The sequence below is a fragment of the Eretmochelys imbricata genome, chromosome 6 (genome assembly GCF_965152235.1).
Source record: "Eretmochelys imbricata isolate rEreImb1 chromosome 6, rEreImb1.hap1, whole genome shotgun sequence".
Lineage (NCBI taxonomy): Eukaryota > Metazoa > Chordata > Testudines > Cheloniidae > Eretmochelys > Eretmochelys imbricata.
The window spans coordinates 8403315-8428308 of record NC_135577.1 but is presented as its reverse complement, the minus strand read 5'-3'; the positions used below and the strand labels follow the sequence as shown (position 1 = coordinate 8428308).

General features: G+C 46.5%; 1 protein-coding gene across 1 annotated transcript in view; it reads left to right on the top strand.

Moving 5' to 3' along the window:
• The window catches only part of LOC144267066 (E3 ubiquitin-protein ligase rnf213-alpha-like), a 174163-nt gene that overhangs the window by 26660 nt on the left and 122509 nt on the right, over positions 1-24994 (top strand). Inside the window, exons 11-16 of the mRNA XM_077820731.1 lie at positions 7694-7803; positions 15913-15979; positions 18806-18845; positions 20754-20933; positions 22545-22765; positions 24501-24766. Of these exons, the coding sequence (XP_077676857.1) occupies positions 7694-7803; positions 15913-15979; positions 18806-18845; positions 20754-20933; positions 22545-22765; positions 24501-24766 (884 nt within the window). The remainder of the gene's footprint in view (positions 1-7693; positions 7804-15912; positions 15980-18805; positions 18846-20753; positions 20934-22544; positions 22766-24500; positions 24767-24994) is intronic.

Sequence of the window (24994 nt, the reverse complement as noted above, 5' to 3'; positions counted from 1 at the left end):
AAATAAATTGGTTAGTCTCTAAGGTGCCACAAGTACTCCTTTTCTTCTTAGAGGGAAATGGAATCACCAGAAACATACATGACTTCAAATTTCTGTGTGGCTTAGTTTTGTGGTGTGACATAGTGTTTGAAATAAATGTTGTAAGCAAGAGACTCCAAGGTGTTGACCTTGATATATCTGGAGCAATGGAACAACTGGACAAAGCAAAGTCATATCTGGAGTCTTACTGGTCACATGAGGGATTTCAAAACATTCTGAAGAGTGCACAGAAGTTGGCAGAGGACCTTCACACTGAAGCTATTTTCCCACCCATTCAAGAATACAAGAGTCACCGAAGAAGAAGACATTTTGATTATGAGGCATGGGATAATCCCATAAGAGACCCCAAACAACAATTCAAAGTTGAATTCTTTAATCAGGTGCTAGATTGTGCAATACAGTCTGTTGAAGAACGTTTCATGCAGCTCAAGGAACACAGCAGTATATTTGGGATGTTGTATGATATTCCCAAACTCCTCACTATACCTGAAGAAGACCTACACCAGCAATGCAGGGCACTAGAGACAGTATTGACACATGATGACATGTGCGATATTGATGCGAGCGATTTAGGTGATGAACTGAAAGCCCTTTCAAGATACATTTCAGCAGGATCAACTCCAAAGGCTGTTCTGGAATATATGTGCACAAATAAGATGACCACCCTCTTTCGAAATGCTTTTGTTGCTCTGCGCATACTTCTAAACTTCCTGTAACAGTTGCCAGTGGAGAATGCAGCTTCTCCAAGCTGAAGTTAATAAAAACACATCTGCTCTCCACAATGACACAGGAGAGGCTGGTTGGCCTTGCAACCATCTTGATAGAGCATGAGCTGGCCCAGACTGTGGACCTTCGGGAAGCAGTTCAAATCTTTGCAACCAAGAAGGCACGGAAAGCACCACTTTGATTATTCAAACAGATAAAAATGCCAATGTTTACTATGCAGACAAGAAAAACTACATTTGCTGTTCAGAGGTTTGAAAGTTAAGTGTTACTTAAAATTTGTGAACAAGGCATTTTAAGTTGTTAGTTCTCCCTTATTGGGGTAGGTAGCAGAGCAGTACCATGAAAGGAGAAGAACAGGAAGAAGGCAGAATTGAGACCTTTCAAAGTTTTGGCCCAAGTGAGGGGGCATGGGGGCGTCATTTGAGCTCCCAGCCTCAGGTGCCAAAAAGTTGTGGGCCGGCCCTGGCTGGGCCCATGGGAACATGCATTTTAATACAGCCCAGGGGCAAGGTTCAGGAAGCAAGAACATAGGCCGCACTTGCCAAATGGGGGCTGTATCCTTGAAAGCAGGGGCTCTGCCTGGGAAGGGCAGAAGGGGGTCCTGTGGAAACCTGCCGAACAGGAGCTCCCTGTGCGATGCTGTGCTTAAGGTGGCAAGGCGATCCCTGGAGAGAGAAGCAGTGGGATATCGAGCAGGGGCAGAGGGGCCGGGTTACTTCTGTACATGGCATTAAAGAGATTGTTCCTGGAGACTGTGGCAGGTCTACACTACAAACGTACAGCACTGATACAGCTGGGCTGCTGTAGTGCTTCTGGTGAAGACACACTAAGTGGCGGGAGAGAGCCCTCCCATCCGCTTCATAGCTCCACCTCCGCGAGAGGCGATGGCTACGCTGGTGGCAGCTCTCCTGCTGACATAGCGCTCGCTGTCCACACCGGTGCTTAGCTCAGTATAACTACATCACTCCGGGGTGTGGATTATACATACCCCGAAGTGACCTGGTTATACTGAAGTAATTTTGCAGTGTAGACTAGGGCTGTGTTCAGTTCTGGTGTCCGCACGAATGGTGACCAACTGTTAATGGTTCAGAAAAAAGCTGCAAGGATTATTAGAGGTCTGGAAAAAACCTCGTAGTGAGAGACTCAGAAGCTCAATCTATTTCATTCATCCCATGAGATTGAAAATATCATATTGCCTCTATAAAAATCTATAGTATGCCCACATTTTGAATACTGTGTGCAGATGTGGCTGCCCCATCTCAAAAAATATATATTGGAACTGGAAAAGGTTCAGAAAAAGGCAACCAAAATGATTAGGGGTATGGAACAGCTTCCGTATGAGGAGAGATTAGTAAGATTGGAACTTTTCAGCTTGCAAAAGCTACATCTAGGGGGATATCATACAGGTCCTTAAAATCATGACTGGTGTGGAGAAAGTAAATAAGGAAGTGTTATTTACTCCTTCTCATAAGTGGAAGGTTGGACATATGACCAGGGAAGAGTATAAAAATATTGCTCGGGCATGTAGGAATGAAATCAGGAGGGCCAAATCGCTCCTGGAGCTGCAGCTAGCAAGAGATGTCAAGAGTAACAAGAAGGGTTTCTTCAGGTATGTTGGCAACAAGAAGAAAGCCAAGGAAAGTGTGGGCCCCTCACTGAATGAGGGAGGCATCCTAGTGACAGAGGATGTGGAAAAAGCTAATGTGCTCAATGCTTTTTTTGCCTCTGTCTTCACTAACAAGGACAGCTCCCAGACTGCTGCGCTGGGCATCACAACATGGGGAGTAGATGGCCAGCCCTCTGTGGAGAAAGAGGTGGTAAGGGACTATTTAGAAAAGCTGGACATGCACAAGTCCATGGGGCCGGACGAGTTGCATCCGAGAGCGCTAAAGGAATTGGCGGCTGTGATTGCAGAGCCATTGGCCATTATCTTTGAAAACTCGTGGCGAACGGGGGAAGTCCCAGATGACTGGAAAAAGGCTAATGTAGTGCCAATCTTTAAAAAAGGGAAGAAGGAGGATCCTGGGAACTACAGGCCACTCAGCCTCACCTCCGTCCCCGGAAAAATCATAGAGCAGGTCCTCAAGGAATCAATCCTGAAACACTTACATGAGAGGAAAATGATCAGGAACAGTCAGCATGGATTCACCAAGGGAAGGTCATGCCTGACTAATCTAATCGCCTTCTATGATGAGATTACTGGTTCTGTGGATGAAGGGAAAGCAGTGGATGTATTGTTTCTTGACTTTAGCAAAGCTTTTGACACGGTCTCCCACAGTATTCTTGTCAGCAAGTTAAAGAAGTACGGGCTGGATGAATGCACTATAAGGTGGGTAGAAAGTTGGCTAGATTGTCGGGCTCAACGGGTAGTGATCAATGGCTCCATGTCTAGTTGGCAGCCGGTGTCAAGTGGAGTGCCCCAGGGGTCGGTCCTGGGGCCAGTTTTGTTCAATATCTTCATAAATGATCTGGAGGATGGTGTGGATTGCACTCTCAGCAAATTTGCGGATGATACTAAACTGGGAGGAGTGGTAGATACGCTGGAGGGCAGGGATAGGATACAGAGGGACCTAGACAAATTGGAGGATTGGGCCAAAAGAAATCTGATGAGGTTCAATAAGGATAAGTGCAGGGTCCTGCACTTAGGATGGAAGAACCCAATGCACAGCTACAGACTAGGGACCGAATGGCTAGGCAGCAGTTCTGCAGAAAAGGACCTAGGGGTGACAGTGGACGAGAAGCTGGATATGAGTCAGCAGTGTGCCCTTGTTGCCAAGAAGGCCAATGGCATTTTGGGATGTATAAGTAGGGGCATAGCGAGCAGATCGAGGGACGTGATCGTTCCCCTCTATTCGACATTGGTGAGGCCTCATCTGGAGTACTGTGTCCAGTTTTGGGTCCCACACTACAAGAAGGATGTGGATAAATTGGAGAGAGTCCAGCGAAGGGCAACAAAAATGATTAGGGGACTGGAGCACATGATTTATGAGGAGAGGCTGAGGGAACTGGGATTGTTTAGTCTGCAGAAGAGAAGAATGAGGGGGGATTTGATAGCTGCTTTCAACTACCTGAGAGGTGGTTCCAGAGAGGATGGTTCTAGACTATTCTCAGTGGTAGAAGAGGACAGGACAAGGAGTAATGGTCTCAAGTTGCAGTGGGAGAGGTTTATGTTGGATATTAGGAAAAACTTCTTCACTAGGAGGGTGGTGAAACACTGGAATGCATTACCTAGGGAGGTGGTAGAATCTCCTTCCTTAGAAGTTTTTAAGGTCAGGCTTGACAAAGCCCTGGCTGGGATGATTTAATTGGGGATTGGTCCTGCTTTGAGCAGGGGGTTGGACTAGATGACCTCCTGAGGTCCCTTCCAACCCTGATATTCTATGATTCTATGATTCTATGATAACACAAAAACTAGGGGTCGCCAAATGAAATGAATAGGCAGCAGTTTTAAAGCAAATAAAAGGAAGTATTTCTTCACAAAACACACAGTCAACCTGTGGAACTCTTTGCCAGAGGATATTGTGAAGGCCAAGACTATAACAGGGTTCAAAAAAGAACTAGATACATTCATGGAGGATAGGTCAATCAATGGCTATTAGCCAGGATGAGCAGGAATGGTGTCCCTAGCCTCTGTTTGCCAGAAGCTGGGAATGGGCGACAGGGGATGGATCACTTGATTACCGGTTCTGTTCATTCCCTCTGAAGCATCTGGCAATGGCCACTGTTGGAAGACTGGATACTGGGCTAGATGGGCTTAGCCCCTTTCATTTTCTGCTTAAGCTCCTCCTCTGATCAGTTCCCCTGACTTTCAGATGGTGAAGATGGAGAGGCTCCTGTAGCAGAAATTAATATACAGAGAGCAGAGCAAACAGCAGCATTCTCATGCCAAGGTAAAACCCCAAATAATGGCCCAGATTCTACTCTTTTGTTCTGGACACTTTGTGCCACTCAAGTGGGGCCCAGTGGTGGAGTCTTGCCCATGCTGGCCACCTGAGAGTTCCCCTCTCTGGGGAAGTTCTCAGCTGGTGTAAGGTCGCAGAGCTGCCAGTTGGACCCTGCCTGCACCCTGGCACAGGAAGTGGAGAATGTGCATAGCTCAGGTAGACTCTGTCCTTACACTGGTGTCTAGTGTCTGAGATGTACAGCTGATGCTGTGAGTATCATCAAATTACATGCTGAGTCTTTGGGGCTGCACCTCTCACCACTCCATATGAAGAGCTCATGCCATTGCCCCCCACCATCCCCAGGAGGGACAGGCAAGTTTTCCCACCGTACACTGTGAAAGCCATTCTAGAGAGGTGGAGCTCACACGAGCATGACAAACTCTGGCATGCATAGGTGCTGACTTCCCCTCTAGCCAGGGGATGCTCGGCCCTGCCTCCGTCCCAGGCTCCGTCCCCACACTGCCCCATTCCAACACTTCCCCCAAATCCCCGCCCCAACATGCCTCTTCCCTGCCTCCTCCCCCAAGCACTCCCCATCCCCGCTCCTCCCCCTTCCTCCCGGAGCATCCTGAACTCTGTGTAACAGCTGTTCGTGGTGGGAGGAGGCGCTGAGCGGGGGGAGCTTGACTGTTGGTGGGAGCTGAGCACGCACTAACTTTTCCCCATGGGTGTTCCCGGAGTCGGCGCCTAGGCTGGCATGCGCCTCCCCCCCCCCCCCGAAGTCCGAGCCACGTGTGAGTGAGCCGAGCTCCAGGGGGGCGCAGGATGTACTATAGCTACCCTTGCAGAACGTAAGAATGGCCTTACTGGGTCAGTCAATAGTCCATCTAGCCCAGTATCCTGTCTTCCAGCAGTGGCCAATGCCAGGTGCTTCAGAGGGAATGAACAGAACAGGGCAATTATCAAGTGAGCCATCCCTTGTCATCCAGGCCCAGCATCTGGCAGTCAGAGGCTTAGGGACACCGAGAGCATGGGGTTGCATCCCTAAACATTTTGGCTAATAGATCTATCCTCCATGAACTTATCTAATTTTTTTTTGAACTCAGTTATACTTTTGGCTTTCACAACATCCCCTGGCAATGAGTTCCACAGGTTGATTCTTTGTGTGAAGAAGGACTTCCTTTTGTTTGTTTTTAAACCAGCTGCCTATTCATTTCACTGGGTGCGTCCTGGTTCTTCTGCTATGTGAAGGGGTAAATAACATGTCCTTATGCACTTTCCCCTCCACCATTCATGACTTTATAGACCTTTGTCATTTGTCATCTCTTTTCAGGCTGAACAGTCCCCGTCTTTTTAATCTCTCCTTATAGGTCAGCTTTTTTGACTACTGTTGCACAATAAGTGGATGTTTTCTAGGACTCCAAGATCTTCTTCTTGAATGATAGCAGTTAATTTAGATCCCATTATTTTGCATGTACAGTTGGGATTATATTTTCCAATGTGCATCACTTTTACATTTATCAACACTGAATTTCATCTGCCATTTTGTTGCCTAGTCAACCAGTTTTGTGAGATCCCTTTGTAACTCTTCACAGTCTGCTTTGGACTTAACTGTCTTGAGTAGCTTTGTATCATCTGTAAATTTTGCCACCTTACTGCTTACCCCTTTTTCCAGATCATTTATGAATATGTCCAAGTATCGACCACTAGGGGACACCACTATTTACCTCTCTCCCTTCTGAAAAAATTACCATTTATTCCTACTGTTTCTTTCCCATCTTTTAACCGGTTACTGATCTATGAGTGGACCCTCCCTCTTATCCCATGGCTGGTTACTTTGCTTAAAAACCTGTGGTGAGGAACCTTGTCAAAGGCTTTCTGAAAGTTCAAGTGCACTGTATGCACTGGATCACCCTTGTCCACCTGTTTGTTGACCCTGCTCAAAGAATTCTAGTAGAGTGGTGAGGCATGATTTCCCTTTACAAAAGCCATGTTGACTTGTCCCCAGCAAATCGTGTTCATCTCTGTGTCTGATTATTCTGTTCTTTACTATAGTTTCAACCAGTTTGCCCGGTACTGAAGTCAGGCTTACTGGCCTGTACTTGCCTGGATCACCTGTGGAGCCTTTTAAAAAATTTGGCAGCCCATTGGCTAACCTCCAGTCATCTGGTACAGAAGCTGATTTAGGTGATAGGTTACAAATCACAGTTAGTAGTTCTGTGACTTCTTATCTGCATTCCTTCAGAACTCTTGGGTGAATACCATCTGGTCCTGGTGACTAATTGCTATGTAACTTCTCAATTCGTTCCAAAACCTCCTCTACTGACACCTCAACGTGGGACAGTTCCTCAGATTTGTCAGCTAAAAGGAATGGCTCAGGTGTGGGAATCTCCCTCAGCTCTTCCGCAGTGAAAACCAATGCAAAGAATTCTTTTAGCTTCTCCACAATGGCCTTGTCTTCAGCTTCAAAGGAAGTTGAGAGCCTGTTTCCTTATTGTCATTAGGAATCATGTTTGTTAGGACAGTGTCTCGGGTCAACCAAAAATGTGGCCTCATTGTGCTAGGCGCTGCACAGACACAGAGTGGTAGATGTCCTTGTCCCGAAGAGTTGACGATCTCAACAAACCAGACAGACCCAGGGTGAGGGAAGGGGTAGGACACACCAGCAGAGTGACCAATGGGATGGTGGCAAAACAATTTTCTATTTTCCAGAGGGTTTAGTTAGGTGGGGACTAGCTACATGGACAGAAAAGAGAAGTGAGAGGGGACCCAGAAGAGAGGCTGAGGGGGACAGGGCAGGAGAGAAGAGGATAAAAGGGGCAGGTGTGGATTGAAACGGAGGTGAAGAGACTTTGGGGAGGTGGAGGGTTGGAACAAGCAGCCAATTGGAGAAAGTCCTGTCCAAACTATAGAGAACCAAACGGTTTCCTCATTTCCTGTGTCCTTCAGGACAGCTCCGGAAAGGAGGGGCATGAGGCATGTGTGAAGGATGCTGGGATGGGTAAAAACTGGTGATCTTCACTTGTTGTTTGTTTTGCACCCAGAATGGAGAACTTCAGAACCGAACCAAGACGAAGCACGTCTGCTGGGTTCAGGACGGGAATTGGGACCTGGATTCCAGCTGCAGTGCCGTGCTGCTATGGTAACAGATGAGGTGGGAGTTTTATTTAACCTGATCAACATCAGCTGAGCATAGTTATTCCAACAATTAGCAGGCAACCCGGCTTGGTTGGTGGCCCAGGGCAAGATCCCAGTTCAAGTCTGGCCAGCAAACTTTTTTAGTTTAAATTCACAGGGACTGTTATGATCATCTAAGTTTGGTTCCTACATAACCCAGGCCAGAGAACCTCACCCAACCTCATGTCAGGGGTGAATATGGCACCACTCTCCGTTACCTCAAGTGACCTCTAAATGGCCCAGAGTCTCTCATAGGGATGCTGCACTGGCATCCCGTTACTCTGGGAGCACCCTGCGGGCCAGCGGGCTGGGAGGTGAGGGCTGTAAAGCTGCTTCAGCAGCTCTTAAAATACCCGAGATTGCTCCTACACAGAGAATCCAGAGCAGACCCTAGAACTGTGTCTTTTAATTTTAATGGCAAATGGATCTAGATTTATTACTGTTAATCTGCCTTGAGATTTATTGCTATTTATGATTATTTCTTTCAGCTAGGGCTGGTCAAAATATTTCCATCTAAACTGGTTTTTAATGGAAAATTGGATTTTCAACTAAATGAAGTTGAGCGTCCACACTGCATTGTAAAGCTGTGTTTACAATTGCTGGGCCTGGTCTCACAGCTGTGCTAACACTTCCATACTGCACTACACAGACCTTCTGACTTGGGTCTGCGTCCACACTGTAAAATGACAGTCAAGGTGGGATTTGGGCTCTGACCCATCCCCTAGCAGGGTCTGGAGTGCTGGCTGACCTGAGTCAGACTGATTTTGTGTGAACGGAAGTGGTTTAGGCTTAAACCTGAGTCAATGCCTGGTCTTAGTGTAGACGTACCCTAGCTGGGCAGCCAAACATTGTGGTGATGCCCAAATATTAGTCGGCCTCTTCTGAAAATTTAGGCCGATTTATGCAAAGCATATTTATCTCTGACTGTAGGTTTTAATAGCTGTAGAAGCACCAAGTACTTCTGTTCAAAGACACGTAAATGAAAAACCAATAACCCACAATTCACACGCTCATCAATTCCAAGGCCAGCAGGGCCCAATGTTTGTCCAATCTGGCCTCCAGCATAACCCAGGCGAAAGAATCTCTCCCAGCCATTTCTGCATCCAGCCCTATAACACCTGGCTGAGTTAGAGCAGGTTAACCCAGTCCTGCAAGCCAAGAAAACAGATGAGTTTTGTAATCCCCGAAGGTCAACAGATCTGGAGGTGTGAAGTGAGTTGCAAGATTGTGAATTCCTTGCAGAAAGTATCCCTGTTTGTTAAACCAGGGGCCTACTTCGCTGGTCGTAGCTGTAGAGGTATCTCATGGGGAGAGAACGGAATATTCAACAGTAAGATCCCAAGCCACTTATGGCTTTCTGGGTCACATCCAAAATCCTAAACTGCACTGCCAATCAGCAGCCAGTGCTGACCTTGGAGCCCTGGTATGTGGCCTAACTGTGATGCACGGCGTACCAAGAGCGCAGCCACAGCCTGCATCTCCATTGACTTTATGAGCAGAGCTGAGCAAATACCTGATTTTTCAATTCAGGGGTTGAACTAAAAAAATCTGAAAAAGCCCCCCATTTTGAGTTGAAGGATTTTTTATTTAATTTTGGGTTTGTTTTATGTGTTTTTTCACTTTTTAACTCAGCTAAATTTCAAAACAAATTGCCATTTTGAAATGAAAACTCAGGGTGAAAAGTTGAAATGTTTTGTTTTGAAATTGCCAACAATAAGCTACTTCAATGTCTTCAAATTCTTTCCCTGTTTTTTTCCAGCCAAAACAATTTGCCAGATTAGATCAAATTTTTTGAATAGTTTTGTTGCCTCAAAAATGCATTTTTTGGCCAATATATTATTCACCTAAAAAAATGTGCCCAGCTCTATTTATGAGGGTTCTTAAGTTGTAACTCCATGAAAAACAACTTGGATTGGGGTCATTTAGTTGTGACAAAGGCCAGGGTGACTGTAGGAAGCACCACATCCCAGAGGAAAGGCTGCATCCTTCAATAAAATCATATCTCCCCCCAACAAGAGGCTTCTGCTATCGCCAGGACAAGAGACCAGCATTCAACACCAGCAGGAGTCACCAGTGAAGAATCATAGATCATAGAATTATAGAATATCAGGGTTGGAAGGTACCTCAGGAGGTCATCTAGTCCAACCCCTGCTCAAAGCAGGACGAATCCCCAACTAAATCATCCCAGTCAGGGCTTTGTCAAGCCTGACCTTAAAAACCTCTTAGGAAGGAGATTCCACCACCTCCCTAGGTAACCTATTCCAGTGTTTCATCACCCTCCTAGTGAAAAAGCTTTTCCTAATATCCATCCTAAACCTCCCCCACTGAAACTTGAGACCATTACTCCTTGTTCTGTCATCTGCTACCACTGAGAACAGTCTGGATCCATCCTCTTTGGAACCCCCTTTCAGGTAGTTGAAAGCAGCTATCAAATCCCCCTTCACTCTTCTCTTTTGCAGACTAAATAATCCCAGTTCCCTCAACCTCTCCTCATAAATCATGTGCTCCAGTCCCCTAATTATTTTTGTTGCCCTCCGCTGGACTCTTTCCAATTTTTCCACATCCTTCTTGTAGTGTGGGGCCCAAAACTGGACACAGTACTCCAGATGAGGCCTCACCAATGCCGAATAGCGGGGAATAATCACGTCCCTCGATCTGCTGGCAATGCTCCTACTTTTCAGCCCAAAATGCCATAAGCCTTCTTGGCAAGAAGGGCACACTGTTGACTCATATCCAGCTTCTTTTTCACTGTAACCCCTAGGTCCTTTTCTGCAGAACTGCTGCCTAGCCATTCAGTCCCTAGTCTGTAGCAGTGCTTGGGATTCTTCCGTCCTAAGTGCAGGACTCTGCACTTGTCCTTGTTGAACCTCATCAGATTTCTTTTGGCCCAATCCTCTAATTTGTCTAGATCCCTCTGTATCCTATCCCTACCCCCCAGTGTATCTACCACTCCTCCCAGTTTAGTGTCATCTGCAAACTTGCTGAGGGTGCAGTCCACACCATCCTCCAGATCATTAATGAAGATATTGAACAAAACCGGCCCCAGGACTGACCCTTGGGGCACTCCGCTTGATATCGGCTGCCAACTAGACATGGAGCCATTGATCGTTACCCATTGAGCCCAATGATCTAGCCAGATTTCTATCCACATTACAGTATAGTCCATTCATCCAGCCCATACCTCTTTAACTTGTTGGCAAGAATACTGTGGGAGACCATACCAAAAGCTTTGCTAAAGTCAAGGAATAACATGTCCACTGCTTTCCCCTCATCCACAGAGCCAGTTATCTCATCATAGAAGGCAATTAGGTTAGTCAGGCATGACTTACCCTTAGTGAATCCATGCTGACTGTTCCTGATCACTTTCCTCTCCTCTTCAGAATTGATTCCTTGAGGACCTGCTCCATGATTTTTCCAGGGACTGAGGTGAGGCTGATTGACCTGTAGTTCCCTGGATCCTCCTTCTTCCTTTTTTTAAAGATGGGCACTACATTAGTCTTTTTCCAGTCATCCGGGACCTCCCCCAATCACCATGAGTTTTCAAAGATAATGGCCAATGGCTCTGCAATCACATCCGCCAACTCCTTGAGCACCCTCGGATGCAGCGCATCCGGCCCCATGGACTTGTGCTAGTCGAGCTTTTCTAAATAGTCTTGAACCACTTCTTTCTCCACAGAGGGCTGGTCACCTCCTCCCCGTGCTGTGCTGCCCAGTGCAGTAGTCTGGGAGCTGACCTTGTTCGTGAAGACAGAGGCAAAAAAAGCGTTGAGTACATTAGCTTTTTCCACATCCTCTGTCACTAGGTTGCCTCCTCCATTCAGTAAGGGGCCCACACTTTCCTTGACCTTCTTCTTGTTGCTAACATACCTGAAGAAACCCTTCTTGTTACTCGTAACATCCCTTGCTAGCTGCAACTGCAGGTGTGATTTGGCCTTCCTGATTTCACTCCTGCATGCCCAAGCAATATTTTTATACTCTTCCCTGGTCTGAAGGTGGAGAGAGACAACCTCACAGGCTCCGCTTCCCAGCCAAAGGAGGTGAAAGAAAGGTTGGGTCGTAAACATTTGGATCAGCCACATGTAGCCTCTAAATCCCAGGTAAATGGGAAATGTATTTAAACTTTCAATAACCTGGTTGATAAAGAAGCAAAGTTCTATCATGGATCAGATATTGTCTAAAAGAAAGAAAACAAAGAGAAGGAAAAAGCAGATGATTTCTGTAGTGCATAAGGTAGCATCTCTTTAACTGGTATGGGAGTCCTCTAGTGGTGCTCACTGTGTTCTGTGTTTTGGAAGCTGCTAGGAACCAGCCGGAGCAACCATGTGTATGTAGCTGGGCCTTGTCTTTGCATGCTCAGTGGACATAGTTATTTGGGACTAGAGCTGAGTGAATAACGTTTTTTCCCGGTTCACTGGAAATGCTGAAAAATTGGAAAACAATTGTTTTGTGTCAAAGCAAAAAAAAAAAAAAAAAACTTTCAATTTTTTTGGTTAATCAAAAAGTTGAAAAAATTTTCATTGCAGATTGAAGTAAACATTTTCTTTCATTTCAATTTTGAGCCTTTTAAAATGGATTTTAATGGTTAAATTATGAAATTTCCTTAATTTTATATTTTAAATAAAGTTTGTTTTGGTCTGAAAAATTGAAACATTTTGTTTAGGAAATATCAAAATGAAATGCTTCATTTTAAATATATTTTAAAAAGTATTTTTAACTGAAACAATTTGGCGAAATCTTCATGAATTTGGTAAATATTTTGGTGTCACTGAATCTGCATTTTTTAACTGAAAAAAAGGTTTAAGTAGAAAACTTTTGCCCAGCTCTATTTGAGATCATTTGTGCCTGGAGGAGGGTTCTCCATGTTGTTGTTGTTGTGTAAAGCACAAAAGACACTATTCCCAATGTGGCTATAGCTTAACTATGGAGGTGTCAGAAGGGTCTGTGGGAGGAAACTGTGGTTTAATATATTTAGTAAATATCTGGATAGGGGGCTAAGTAGGAAGGGAGCAAAATTTGCAGAAGCCTGTGAAGAAAATCAGTGGACCTAACCAAGCAAGGTGAATGGGCAATATCCAGGCAGAGGGAATTCAGCAGGAGTGCAAGTAGGGTGGTACTCTCCAGTACGCAGTACCGGCAAGACATTTTAGCAGGTATGGGGTACCGGAAAGTCTTGGAGCTAGCCCCCCGCTCTGGAGAGGTGGGGGTGGGGGCTGTGCTCTGCTCCTTAAAGGAGCAGAACATGGCTAGGGAGGGCATTCTTTATATGGCTTTAACAGCATAATACATACGCTAACAAACTTAAAAGCTTTGTTTAAGTTTGTTAGCATATGTATTGTGCTGTTACATTGGTCAGGAGTCCCCAAAAAGGAGGGGTGGGGGAGGGACGGAAGGTGTTTAAACAGTGCTTTTTATTCTGTTTCTCCCCCTTGGTCTGAATTATCCATGACATCCATACTGCATCACATCAAGTCCAAATCACTAGAGGAATGCCTCTGCTTGCATTGACCAGCGGATGTTTGAATTCTGATGTCAGCCCAGTGCTGCAGCCTGAGGCGAATCAGGTGTTGTCCTCAGTGTACATAGAATTCTTCTTTCCAGCCAAACTAGTCGAACATGCATTTTGTTAACTGGAACTGGAGCAGTAAAACAAAGAATACAAATGCCTCATTTTCCAGCTTTGTGTGTGAGAGAACTATAAGTGAAGATTATTATGCTGGACACTGACGGCCTTAAACCAGCTGCCTCAGGAATCTCCACGAACTTTGCTGAAAATATGTTCCTCATCTTAGCAACGGATCTAAGACTTATCACACATCTGCCCACCTTTATTTGAATGAAGCTCCTTCTGATCTGACAGCTCAGACATTGTCAGTTTCATCCAGAACAATTTACAAACTTGGGATCTAATTCTGTAAACCCTTAATCATTTGATCAATCCCATTGAAGACAATGGGACTATTTGCATGAGTATGGACCACTTTTGTGGTAAGAGTTTCAGGAGTCTGTTCCTATAAAGGAAGTTGAATCCCACATTGAAATGCAATGTTTGGGTACAATACCATAAAGCGGTTTAGGATACAGTTCTACTTAAAATTTATCTTTTAATAAGTCATACGTATGCTGAAATGGCTCCTCACCCAACTCCCATATTCCATATAAACAAAATGAATACTACATATGTGGGGTGAAAGTGAGTAGTTAAGCATGTTGAAGTTTGTATATACAACGGGGGATGTCGGAGAGGATGGGGAGAGTGTGGGGGCCCCGGGCTGGGCAGAGAGGAGTCACATGGAGGATCACTTGGGGAGGTCACGTGCCCCCCGCCTTGTGTCCCTCCCATGAGTGCCGTAATGGCAAGAAATGATTTCTACTTGTACCACTGGAATTCAGTGATGATAAAGGCAAAGTAATGGACATTAGAAGGAGCAATTTCAAACACTGATAAACCTTACAGGAGTTTATTGTAACTGTGCCAGCTTAGAAGAAGTCCTTGGGTCCATTATAGACAACTTAGTGAATACCTCTGCTCAAAGTGCAGCTGCGTTCAAAAAAGCAAACAAAATGTTCAGATGTAGTAGGACAGGATGGAGAATATTACAGAGACTGTTCTGATGCTGTTGTATAAACTAGTGTGGCTGCCCCATCTGGACACTGTGTGCAGTGCTGGGTCAACCCATCTCATGTGGGTTATTGCAGAATTAGAGCAGGTGTACGCATAAAACGTGGCAGCTGTGCCACTGAAGCCCTTCAGTGCAGACTCTACTGGGCTTACAGGAGACTCCTGTTGGCGTAGTTCATCCACCTCTGTGAGACTCAGTAGCTGTGTCCTCCCATAGGCATAGCACAGTCTACACCAGGGGTTAGGGTGCTGATTTTCACACCCCTGAGCAACTTAGTTATACTGATGTAAATTTATAGTGTAGACTTGGCCTAAGGGAAGTTCACAAAAGGGTGATGAGAATGATTAGGGGCCTGGAAATACTCTTCTATGAAGAGAGTTTGAAAAGACTGGGAGTGTGGTTCCTTTAGTGAGGAGATGGGTAAGAGGACACATGATAAAAGCCTGCACTGAGTGGTTTGGAGAAGGGAGATTGGTCACTTCTGTTCTCCCTGCCTCATAACAAAAGAACAAGAGTACGTTCAATGAAATTGAAAGTGAGAAATTCAAAACTGAGCAAGGGAAACACTTATTCATACAATGTGTAATTAGCCTGTGGAACTCACTGTCAGTATCCATCACCAAAGCCAAAAGCTTAGCAAGATTCAAAGAAGAACTGGACTTTTATAAAGATAATGAAAACATCAGCTGTTACTTCAGACTGGGGCACAATACGTAAGAGAATTAAATCTGCATCAGCCATTCTCTAAGTGCTTTGGGTAAGACAGACATTTCCTCTGTGTTTTGTCCACACCAAACCCCAGAAACTAACCCACAGTTTAGGAGCATACAAATTGCCAGACAGAATCAGACCCAAGGTCCATCTTGCCCTGTCTCTGACAGTTCCCAGCACCAGGTATTTCAGGGGAAGGGATAAAAAAACCCACAGAAACAGATGTGGGATAATCTGCCCACTATGCTAGAGTTCATCCTGGTCTCTGATAGCAAGGTATTGGTCTTAATTCCTGTGGCAGTGAGTTCCACAGACTAATCACATGTTGTGTGAAAAAGTATTTCTTTTGATCAGTTTCAAATTTTCCATCTTGCAGTTTCATCGAACGTTCCTTTGTTCCTGTGGGGATGGGGAGAACAGGTGTGACCAATCTCCCTTCTCTAACCTGGTCAGAATTTTATAAATTAAGAGTCCCATAACTTTCACCATCAGGGTTGCCTCAGGATTCAAGCCCAGCCCTCTGGCACTACAATGAAAGCCAGACCCCCAAGACACCCATTTTACTAGGCTGCTTGCTTCTCTCATTTTCAGTTAACGCAGAGATGACTCTTATGCCAGGAGTACATTCCCTGCTACACAGAGACAGGGAACAGGCCAATGCCTTCCATCTCGGTTACACCGTAGGCCCTGCCGTTAAAGGGTCACCACTTTGGTGCTTTAACTGGTATTTATGTTTTAAAACTTTCTTTTCAAAGACCCAGAGTCCTGGCAGCTCAATGAGAAAGGAGCCAATGGAGCTGGAGGAGAAACCTCACAGAGCAGGTAACCATTCCATTATTTCAGCACAAACGTGTTCATTTGTCCTTGGCCCAAAGCTTGGCCCAAAGCAGAGTGGTTACACAGAGCATTCGGGATCAGCTGGGCCCATGGGAACACGCATTTTAATACAGCCCAGAGGCAAGGTTCAGGAAGCAAGAACATAGGCCGCACTTGCCAAATGCGGGGCTGTATCCTTGAAAGCAAGAGCTCTGCCTGGGAAGGGCAGAAGGGGGTCCGGTGGAAACCTGCTGAACAGGAGCTCCCTCGGCGATGCTGTGCCTAAGGTGGCAAGGCGATCCCTGGAGAGAGAAGCAGTGGGATATCGAGCAGGGGCAGAGGGGCGGGGTTACTTCTGTACATGGCATTAAAGAGATCGTTCCTGGAGACTGTGGCAGGTCTACATGACACATTTACAGTGGTGCTTCTGGTGAAGACACTCTAAGCCGACGGGGTAGAGACGACTCAAACCTGCTGATAGCGGGCGGGGGGGCGGAGGGGGGGCGGCACGGGACTGCTGCATGGGTCACCTCTGGGAGGAACTTCCAGCCCCACCTCCCTGGGCCAGGGCAGCCAATCCCGCTGCCTTCTGGGGGGCTGGGGCCACAGGAGTGGGGAGCACGTGCCTCTGGGCCGGGCCAAGGGCGGGGTGTGCGGGGAGGAGAGGGTCACAACAACACAGTTTTCCCTACTCCTCAGAGCTCTGGTGCCATTGCGGACACCTCAGCAGGGGAAGGCACGCAGGCAATGTCCCTAACTTGGGCTGAACAAGAGGAACCTGCTCCCGGCACCTTCCCCAGTGACGCCCCCCCTTGGCGCCCCCAGCCTGGGGCCACTGTGCACTCCCCGCCAGAGTTACTTGCACGGGATGGGGGAGGCTCTGTCCTTCTCCTGCTGCACCTCCCCACCTGGCACATTTCCGGTTCGCTCGGCCCCTCTCCCTGGCAGCCAGGCCAGGGTGGGGAGCAGCAGGGGTGGGACGGAGCTGCTCCTCACACCGGGTGAGGGTTGTCTCTCCATGTCGCTGCTTCTGTGCACCACGGCAGCTGCCTGTGAGAGAGCCTGGCTGGGGACATGGGGGCAGCCCATCCACTTCACTGCCTGGGCCTGGCTGCCAGGGACTGGGGCCAACTGAGCCAGAAATGTGCCGGAGAGAAGTGCGGGGAGGGGGCTCCGGCTTGCTTGGCACCTCTGACTGGCAGCCAGGCCTGGGCGGGGAGATGGCTGCCACTGCCTCCCCAGCTGGGTTCTTGCAGCCAGCCACTGGGGTGACCCAGAGAGGCCACCCTCATTCAGCGTGAGAAGTGTCTCCATCCCATCCTCTCCACTCCCCACCTGGGCCCAGCTACCAGGGACAGGGGCCAAGTGAGCCGGAAACGTGCAGGGGGAGGGGGAGGGAGGGAGGTACAACAGGAGAAGGACAGAGCCCCTCTCCTTCCCCTCCCAGCAGGCTGAGCAGAGCAAGCTTTACAAGGGCAGCTTGGTGCTCACAGAAATTGAGGGGGGCACATGGTCCCGCATGCCTCTCCCCCCGGTTTTCCTGTCAGCTTAATAACTCCATCTCCGCAAGAGGCGGTAGTTATGTCGGTGGGAGAAGCTCTCCCGCGGACATAGCCCTCATCTACACCAGCGATTAGGTCGGTAAAACTGCGTCACTCAGGGGTGTGGATTATTCACGTCCCTTAGTGACGTAGTTATACCAAAGTAATTTTGTAGTGTAGACTAGGGGTGTGTTCAGTGTCCACATTGATGGTGAACGACTGTTAAGGGTTCAGAAAAAAGCTGCAAGAATGATTTGAGGTCTGGAAAAAACCTTGTAGTGAGAGACTTGGAAGCTCAATCTATTTAGTTAATCCTAAAGAAGTTTAAGAGGTAACTTGATCTCACGATCTACAAATACCTACCTGGGAAGGAGATTTCTGATAGTGGAGAGCTCTTAAATCTAGTAGACCTAGGCAGAACAAGACCCAGGGGCTGGGAGCTGAAGCTAGAAGAATACAGCCTGAAAATAAGAGGCCAATGTTTAACAGGGAGGGGAATCATTGGAACAACTCACCTAGGGAACGCGGTGGATTCTCCTCACTTGGAGTCTGGTCCCTGCTGGTGTTCAGATCCGTGAATCTGGTTTAAAAATCTGCCCAATTTTCCCCTAAAGTCTGTTGAGCTGAAACATTTCTCCTTGAGGGCACAAGAAGCCATCGCTGCGTGTGCAGTCTCACCGACACATGGCTGCAGCCTGGTTCTTACAAAGACATCCAGGACTATAGTGCCTAGCAACGAGTGCCCATAGGGAGGGGATCTCTGCTTACAAGGCAAGGCAGCTGGTTTCCAGCGGCCTCAGGTGTGGTGTGGGGAGGCATCTAGATCACGGCGTGTGCCAAGAGGTTCAGCACTAACAGCTCCTTCCCAGCTCTTCTCGTGGGGATGCCCACCTTGAAGGAGCTAAGGGATCTGTTCTTCCAAACCCTCCCTTTCTCTCAGGGACTCCTGCTCTGCATGTCTGCTCCCCAGACGAACTTTAGCTTTAGCAAAATATTTTAATGGGACTTTTTTTTTTTTCAATTTTACCATAATGAAAGAAAACGTTATCTGCTGCAAATGTGACAGCCAACACAGATGTCAAATGCATTCTACTGACTGCACGTGAGCTAAGGTGTAACAAAGTATTCTGAGGCACTTTGACCTGTGGCCAGGCCCCGTTTTTGTAATGAAGATGCAACTTCTGAGCTGTATATGTTGTAAATTTGAAGTTTCTTTTCTTTATTTTTAGCACATGAAATTTTTACTCACCCTTTGCAAGTTTAACTGAAAGCTCTTTTTTAAAAATTGCAGATCGTAAGGGAAACGAAGAGAACTCGGCATCGGAGGAGAGGTTTGTCGCGTGGTTCAGAAATGGATGTTGTGAAGCAAATGCAGTGCAAATAAGAGTGTAAAAGAAGCAGATGATGTACTAGGGATTTTACATGAAAATCAATGAAGCTTGAGACCCGAGAGTCAAGTGCTATGTAGTGAGCTCTTGGCTATTCTTAATCGAGCCAGCTTTGCTCTAAACCTAACCCTAGCTATATCAAAACCAGCTTGGATACAAACTAGCCATTTGACAAAGCCCTGGCTGGGATGATTTAGTTGGTGTTGGTCCTGCTTTGAGCAGGGGGTTGGAGTAGATGACCTCCTGAGGTCTCTTCCAACCCTAATCGTCCATGATTGTATGATTCTTCTATGATTCTACACCTACATGAGCTGCAGTTACATTTCCTGACTGCAGCGTAGACATATTCTCTGTCTTCCTTTTGTGCAGCACCCAGCACAATGGGATCCTGATCCCGAGCTGAGACATCTGGGTGCTGCCATAACATAAATGTTCAGTCATAGTAATAAAATTGAGAGTCTTTAGAAAGAATCCCAAGTAGAAGCAGGCAGCGGCATCACCTCTGTGTGCAGCATTGACAAGAGCATGACTGGATCCTGTGTCCAGTTCTGGTGTCCACGACTCAAACAGGATGTTGCCAAATTGTTAAGGGTTCAGAGAAGAGCTACAAGAACAATTCAGGGTCTGGAAAACAGGATTTAGAGTGAGAGACTGAAGTGGCTCAATCTATTCAGTTAAGAAGGTGAAGAGGTAACGTGATGCTTGTCTGTAAGCACTGACATGGGGAGGGGATTTCTGAGAACAGAGGGCTCTCCCCAGACAGAGTCAGAGCAAGATCCACTGGCCAGGTGCTGAAGGGAGACAAATTCAGACTGGCAACAAAAAGCCAATGTTTAACAAGGAAGGAAATTAACTCTTGGAACGACTCCCTGAGAGACGGGGTGGATTCTCCATCACTCCGAGTGTGTCAATGGAGATGGGGCATCTCTGCTCCAGCTCAGGCAGGAGTTATTGGGCCAAAGGCAGGAATTGCTGAGGGAGATTACGTGGGGGCCAGGCTGGATGCAGTCTCTGTCCTTAAAACCTTTTAACTAATGTGATAGCATGTGTAGGAGAGCTTTAATTTAACCCATAGAAATGTTATGGGGCACCAAGAGCCAATCTGCAGTTAAGCTGTGTTCACTTTTTGAATTAAAGTAGAGCTTCAGGGCCTGAGTCTCTGTGGCCTTATCCCTTGTGTACTCATTTACCGCTGTGTACACTGAGTGCAAAATAGGTAGGACGCACTCCCATGCTGATCTGCTAGCCTTTTCCACCTGCTTTGCACTCTCGCAAGAAGAGAGAATGAAAAGACTGAGGTTACTTACTTTGGAAACTATGTAAAATATGGAGGAAGGGTTATTCTTCCCAGATGGGGAACTGAGCCACAGGGTATTTCTTACAGTTATTCCTAGGAAACAACTAAAGTCGGAGCTCTGTTGTGCTGGAGGCTGAACAGATACAGAGTAAGAAACACCCTCTGCCCCAAAGGGCTCATAGTTGAAATAGACAGGACAGGGGAGGAGTTGGGATTCAACATACAGCAGCAGGATGGTTGGCAAATGTCATGTTAGTGCCACATATTTTTGTTTGGGGAGGGTTGTGTTAGGAGGTGATTAGTTAAGTAGTAAGAAGAAGGCTATGGGTGGGGGACAGAGCAGGGGAAGATGAAATCTCTTGCCTAAGATTATTCAGGATCTGAAGTCAGATCCCCTGAGTCCTACTTCAGTGCCTTAATTCCAAACCATCTCTCCTCTTTTTAGGGCATAGTTGGGGAGAGGGGAGGGGCCTAGCTGCTCATGGTTTTCATGCCTGGGTGGCTGTGTGGAAGATGGTTTGGAGACTATCTTATGGCATTTTCATTTTTTCTAGTATTTTATCAGAGAATCCATATTTTTCAAGCACGATTTCCTCAGTGGAAGACACGATGACTCTGGAGTTCGTTGCCATATGGTCTGAACATTTTAAAGTTAATGAACCGTTTGACAAGATTATTGTTGCAGCCTACAGTCATCCCGGGAGATACCAAGAATTTGCTAGGATGGAAATAAGGTAAAATGACACTGGAGTTGGATTACACTGACAGGTCATTAGATCTTTCTTGGTGGGGAAGGTGGGAGGATGTGATAATGAGACATATTTCAGGCAGCAGCTGGGGAATTCCCATGGGTAGAGTCACCACTGGCCTGTAGAAAGCAACTGGGACTGGGAATGGAGTAAGGGAGGGGCAGCCATGATAAAATGCAAGAGCAGAATCAAATGTCCACCACCACAGCTCCATTTGGCACCTCTGTGGGGGGAGACTTTGGCAACTGTCATCTCAGTTTCCCCCATTCCTGGGAGCTGTCCAGGGATGGTTTGGCCCCCGGCACAACTTAGGGCAGCTCTAACTTGTGTGGGCTGGAACAATCAGCCTGGGATTTCTGGGAAGCAAAGTGACCTGCCACATCCCTATAATGGCTGCTGTGAGTAGGTCCAGGAGTCAAAATGGAGTGGCACAGAGCCAATTAGGACAGCTAGCTATATCCCTGCAGCAGGGGGAGAGGTGTATCCAGCTCCTGTGAGCCATGGGAGGATTGTAAGAGCCAACACACTGGGGACTGAACCAGGGACCCTCCAGAATGAAAAGCCTATGCTGCTACAGCTTGAACTAACACCCCATAGCCGGTGGCTGCAGCAGACTCATTTCCTGTGTGTATTGGCAGAGAGGGGACTCTGTAACTAAGGTTGCCAGGTGTCCAGTTTTCGACCAGAATGTCTGGTCGAAAAAGGAAACTGGCAGCGTCCGGCCAGCACCGCTGCCCAGATGCTCAAACTCCGGTTACCTGCGGTAACCGTCCTCTACTACCGGGGAGTGGGAAGAGCAGCACCGGCTGCTGGAGCCTGGAGGAGCAGTTCTGCTTAGCAGCTGCTGCTCTTCCCGCCCCCAGCCCTGATGGAGAGAACTGGTTGTGTGTGTATCCTGGCTGTCCCCCACCCCCACCCCACTGTGCCCCGATTTCCCTGCCCCAGCCCCTCGCTCTGGGGACTGACTCCTGCTGTGCCTCGCCGGGCCCTGATTGGGCAGGCTCTGTGTCAGCTCTGCAGGTGGCAGGTGAGTCCCGGGGATGGGGAAGCGAGCAACAGGGCGGAGGTTCTCCGTTAATATCATGAGAGCGGCTTAAAACTCATGAGATTTTTACAGAATAAATGTCATGGGTTCATTTTATTTATCTTCTGGTTTCTCAGCCCTTACAGGTCACATTTTCAAGCTCTTCTCCGCAATCATGAGGGCTAGAATCTTACTTTTTGTTTAAATGAGAGCTGACATTCTCAGCTTGCAATAAATTCTGAGTGCTGGTAACTCTGGTCTTGTTGCACTGACCTCACTGCAGAATCAAGGCCTTATTTGGCTTTGATCATGAGCCCATTGAGGTCAAAGGGAGGTTGCTATTGACTTTGATTTAAAATAAACTCTTTATTCCAAATAAACTTAAATTTATTTTCTTTGATTTAAAATATTTTATTTAATATTTAATTTATTAATTAAATCCTATAATTTATATATATAAATTAAATTCTATTTAATATATAATATATTTACTATTATTTATTTGATTTAAAATAAACTCTTTATGATTTAAAATAAACAGCCAACTCTTCTGTTTTGTTTTACTTTCCTAGTTTCGAGAATAATTACGGCCTCCTTATCGTAGGCCAAGCAAAAATTCCTGTTTCGGATCTACAAAGCAGACAACCCATCTATTATAAATATGGGATTATTGATACCTACACTGATCCGAGAGCAGTTCGAGCAGAGCATATTTATAAAACAGTGCAAAAAAATGAAAAGGCGGAGTCCCATCGAGTTCTAATTGTGCCCGATTCGGCCATCAAAGCAGGAGGTAAGAATCACGTTTAGCCCTGTGGAAAAGGATGACTGAAGGTCCAGGCTTGCAGGCTCTCCAAGTATAAGTACAAGTGAATCTGATTGTAATGTCATTGACTTCAGTGGAACCATTTCTGATTTACAGCGGCATGAGAATCAGTCTGAATAAATGGAAAACGTGGGCAGTTTGTGCAGTGAGTGTTCGAGCACAGAATCTCCATGGTCATTGTTGGGTGTTAGATTGTGAGCTCTTGGGGCAGGGACTGTGTTTATACAGCGCCTAGAACGATGGGTCCCGGTCCGTGACTGGGGTGCCTAGGCAATACCATAATACACCCAAACCCAATAAGTAATCTATAGTGCCTAATGCAGTGGGATCCTGGTCCATGACTGGAGCTTTCAGGTGCTTCTACAATATAAATAATTAGAGCTGGTTAGAAAATGGGGCTTTTGTCTAAAGGAAAAAAAATTGGGGTTTTCAGCCATAAATGTTCAGTTTTCAGGGTTTGGGTTTTCCAATGAAAATAAAAGAAAATCAAGGAAATAAGACATTTTCAGTGCAATTCGTTGTTTGGTTGACAAGTCAATTTCACATAGAAAATAAATTTAGGTGGAAACTTTTTTGAGCAGCCCAATAAGTAATGAATGATACTGTTCCATTTAGATGTAGCCCATAATTAGGAGAGCTCCAGGAAACATTTTGGTTTGGGGAGGCAAAGTACCTCCCAGAGATTCCAGGGGCATGTGGGATGTGCCCAATGCTTTGGGTAAGTGGTTTTTCTAAAATATATGTTTTAGGAATTATTTTGGGATCATTCTTTGGCTTGTCTGACAGGAAGTCAGACCAAATGCTCACAGTGGTCTCTTTTGGCCTTGGTATCTATGAATCTGTGGGCCGGTCTACACTAGAAGAGCTACATCGGTGCAGCTGCACACCTTCATGAGCTGCAGCTTACTCCCTCCTTTATGTTAGTGCCATAATGCGAGCAGGGACATGGGAAGGAGGTGGAACTCTGGCCTGGCCATCCTCTCTAGTCTCAGGCCCTGTTCTGGTATCCACATTGTCCAGTTCTGCTGTCTGCACGTCCAAAAGGACTTTGACCAATTGGCGAGGGCTCAGAGAAGAGCTATGAGAACAGTCCGAGGTGTTGGAAAACCTGCCTTAGAGTGAGAGATTGAAGGAGCTTCATATATTTTGTTTATCTAAGAGAAAGTTAAGAGGTGACATGATCCTGGTCTACAAGCGCCTACGTGGGAAAGAGATTTTTGAGAGGAGAGGGCAGTTTAAGCTCACAAAGGCAGAGCGAGAGCGAATGGCTGGGAGCAGAAGGGAGACTAATTCAGTGTGGGAATAAGAAGCCCATGTTTACCAGGGGAAAGAATTAGCCTTTGGATTAGCTCCCTTACAACAGGATGGATTCTGCGTCACTGGGAGTCTGTCAGTGAGATGGGGCATCCCTGTCTCAAAGCTCTGCTCTAGCTCAGCCAGGAGTGACTGGGCTGGAGGCAGGAATCACTGGAGGAGATTCTCTGGCCTGGGTTAGGCAGGAGGCTCGGCTGGATGGGTACAAAGGGCCCTGCTGGCCTTGGAATCTATTAACTGAATGGCACAAACAGCACTATAAAATGGCAAATGAAAATATTAGCTCTGTGACGATTGTGGACTGCTTGCTCCCACAGTCTGCTCCCTTGCAAGTTTGAAAGTTTACAAGCATTTATTTGAAGGTGTATACATGTTTATTTCCCACTAGGTATGTGGACCCAATTTGATGACATCTGTCAGTTTCCAGAAAAGTCCTGGTTTGGCTTTTTATCAAGAGGAAAGTCCAAAGAGAAAGCTAGTGAGCCTATCCTACAGTTCCTGGAAAATGAGCTGTACCGAGAACTTTCTCACCGAAAGGACTTTGGTGATGTGGAAAGGAAGCTTGACTGCTACAAGGAGTGCTTGAAAACCAGCAACATCGGTGATGCAGAGCGAAAAATAAATGATCACCAAACTGACTTTGACGAGACAAAGGTAAGTGAGCAGTGCCCATCTCTCATGGCAGCTCCACAATAGCTGGAAAGGCCCCCACTGAACCTTTCTGGAGATAGCTCTACCTGTGCATGGTGCATTGACAATCATCCAAGAATCATTAAAAGCTGAACGTTACTTTTGGTGTTCTTTCCCTCTCCAGCCTCAGGGTCTGCTCACTGGAGTTACAGCAGCCCATTGGAGTTACAGCAGTCTTTCCATTGACTTCAC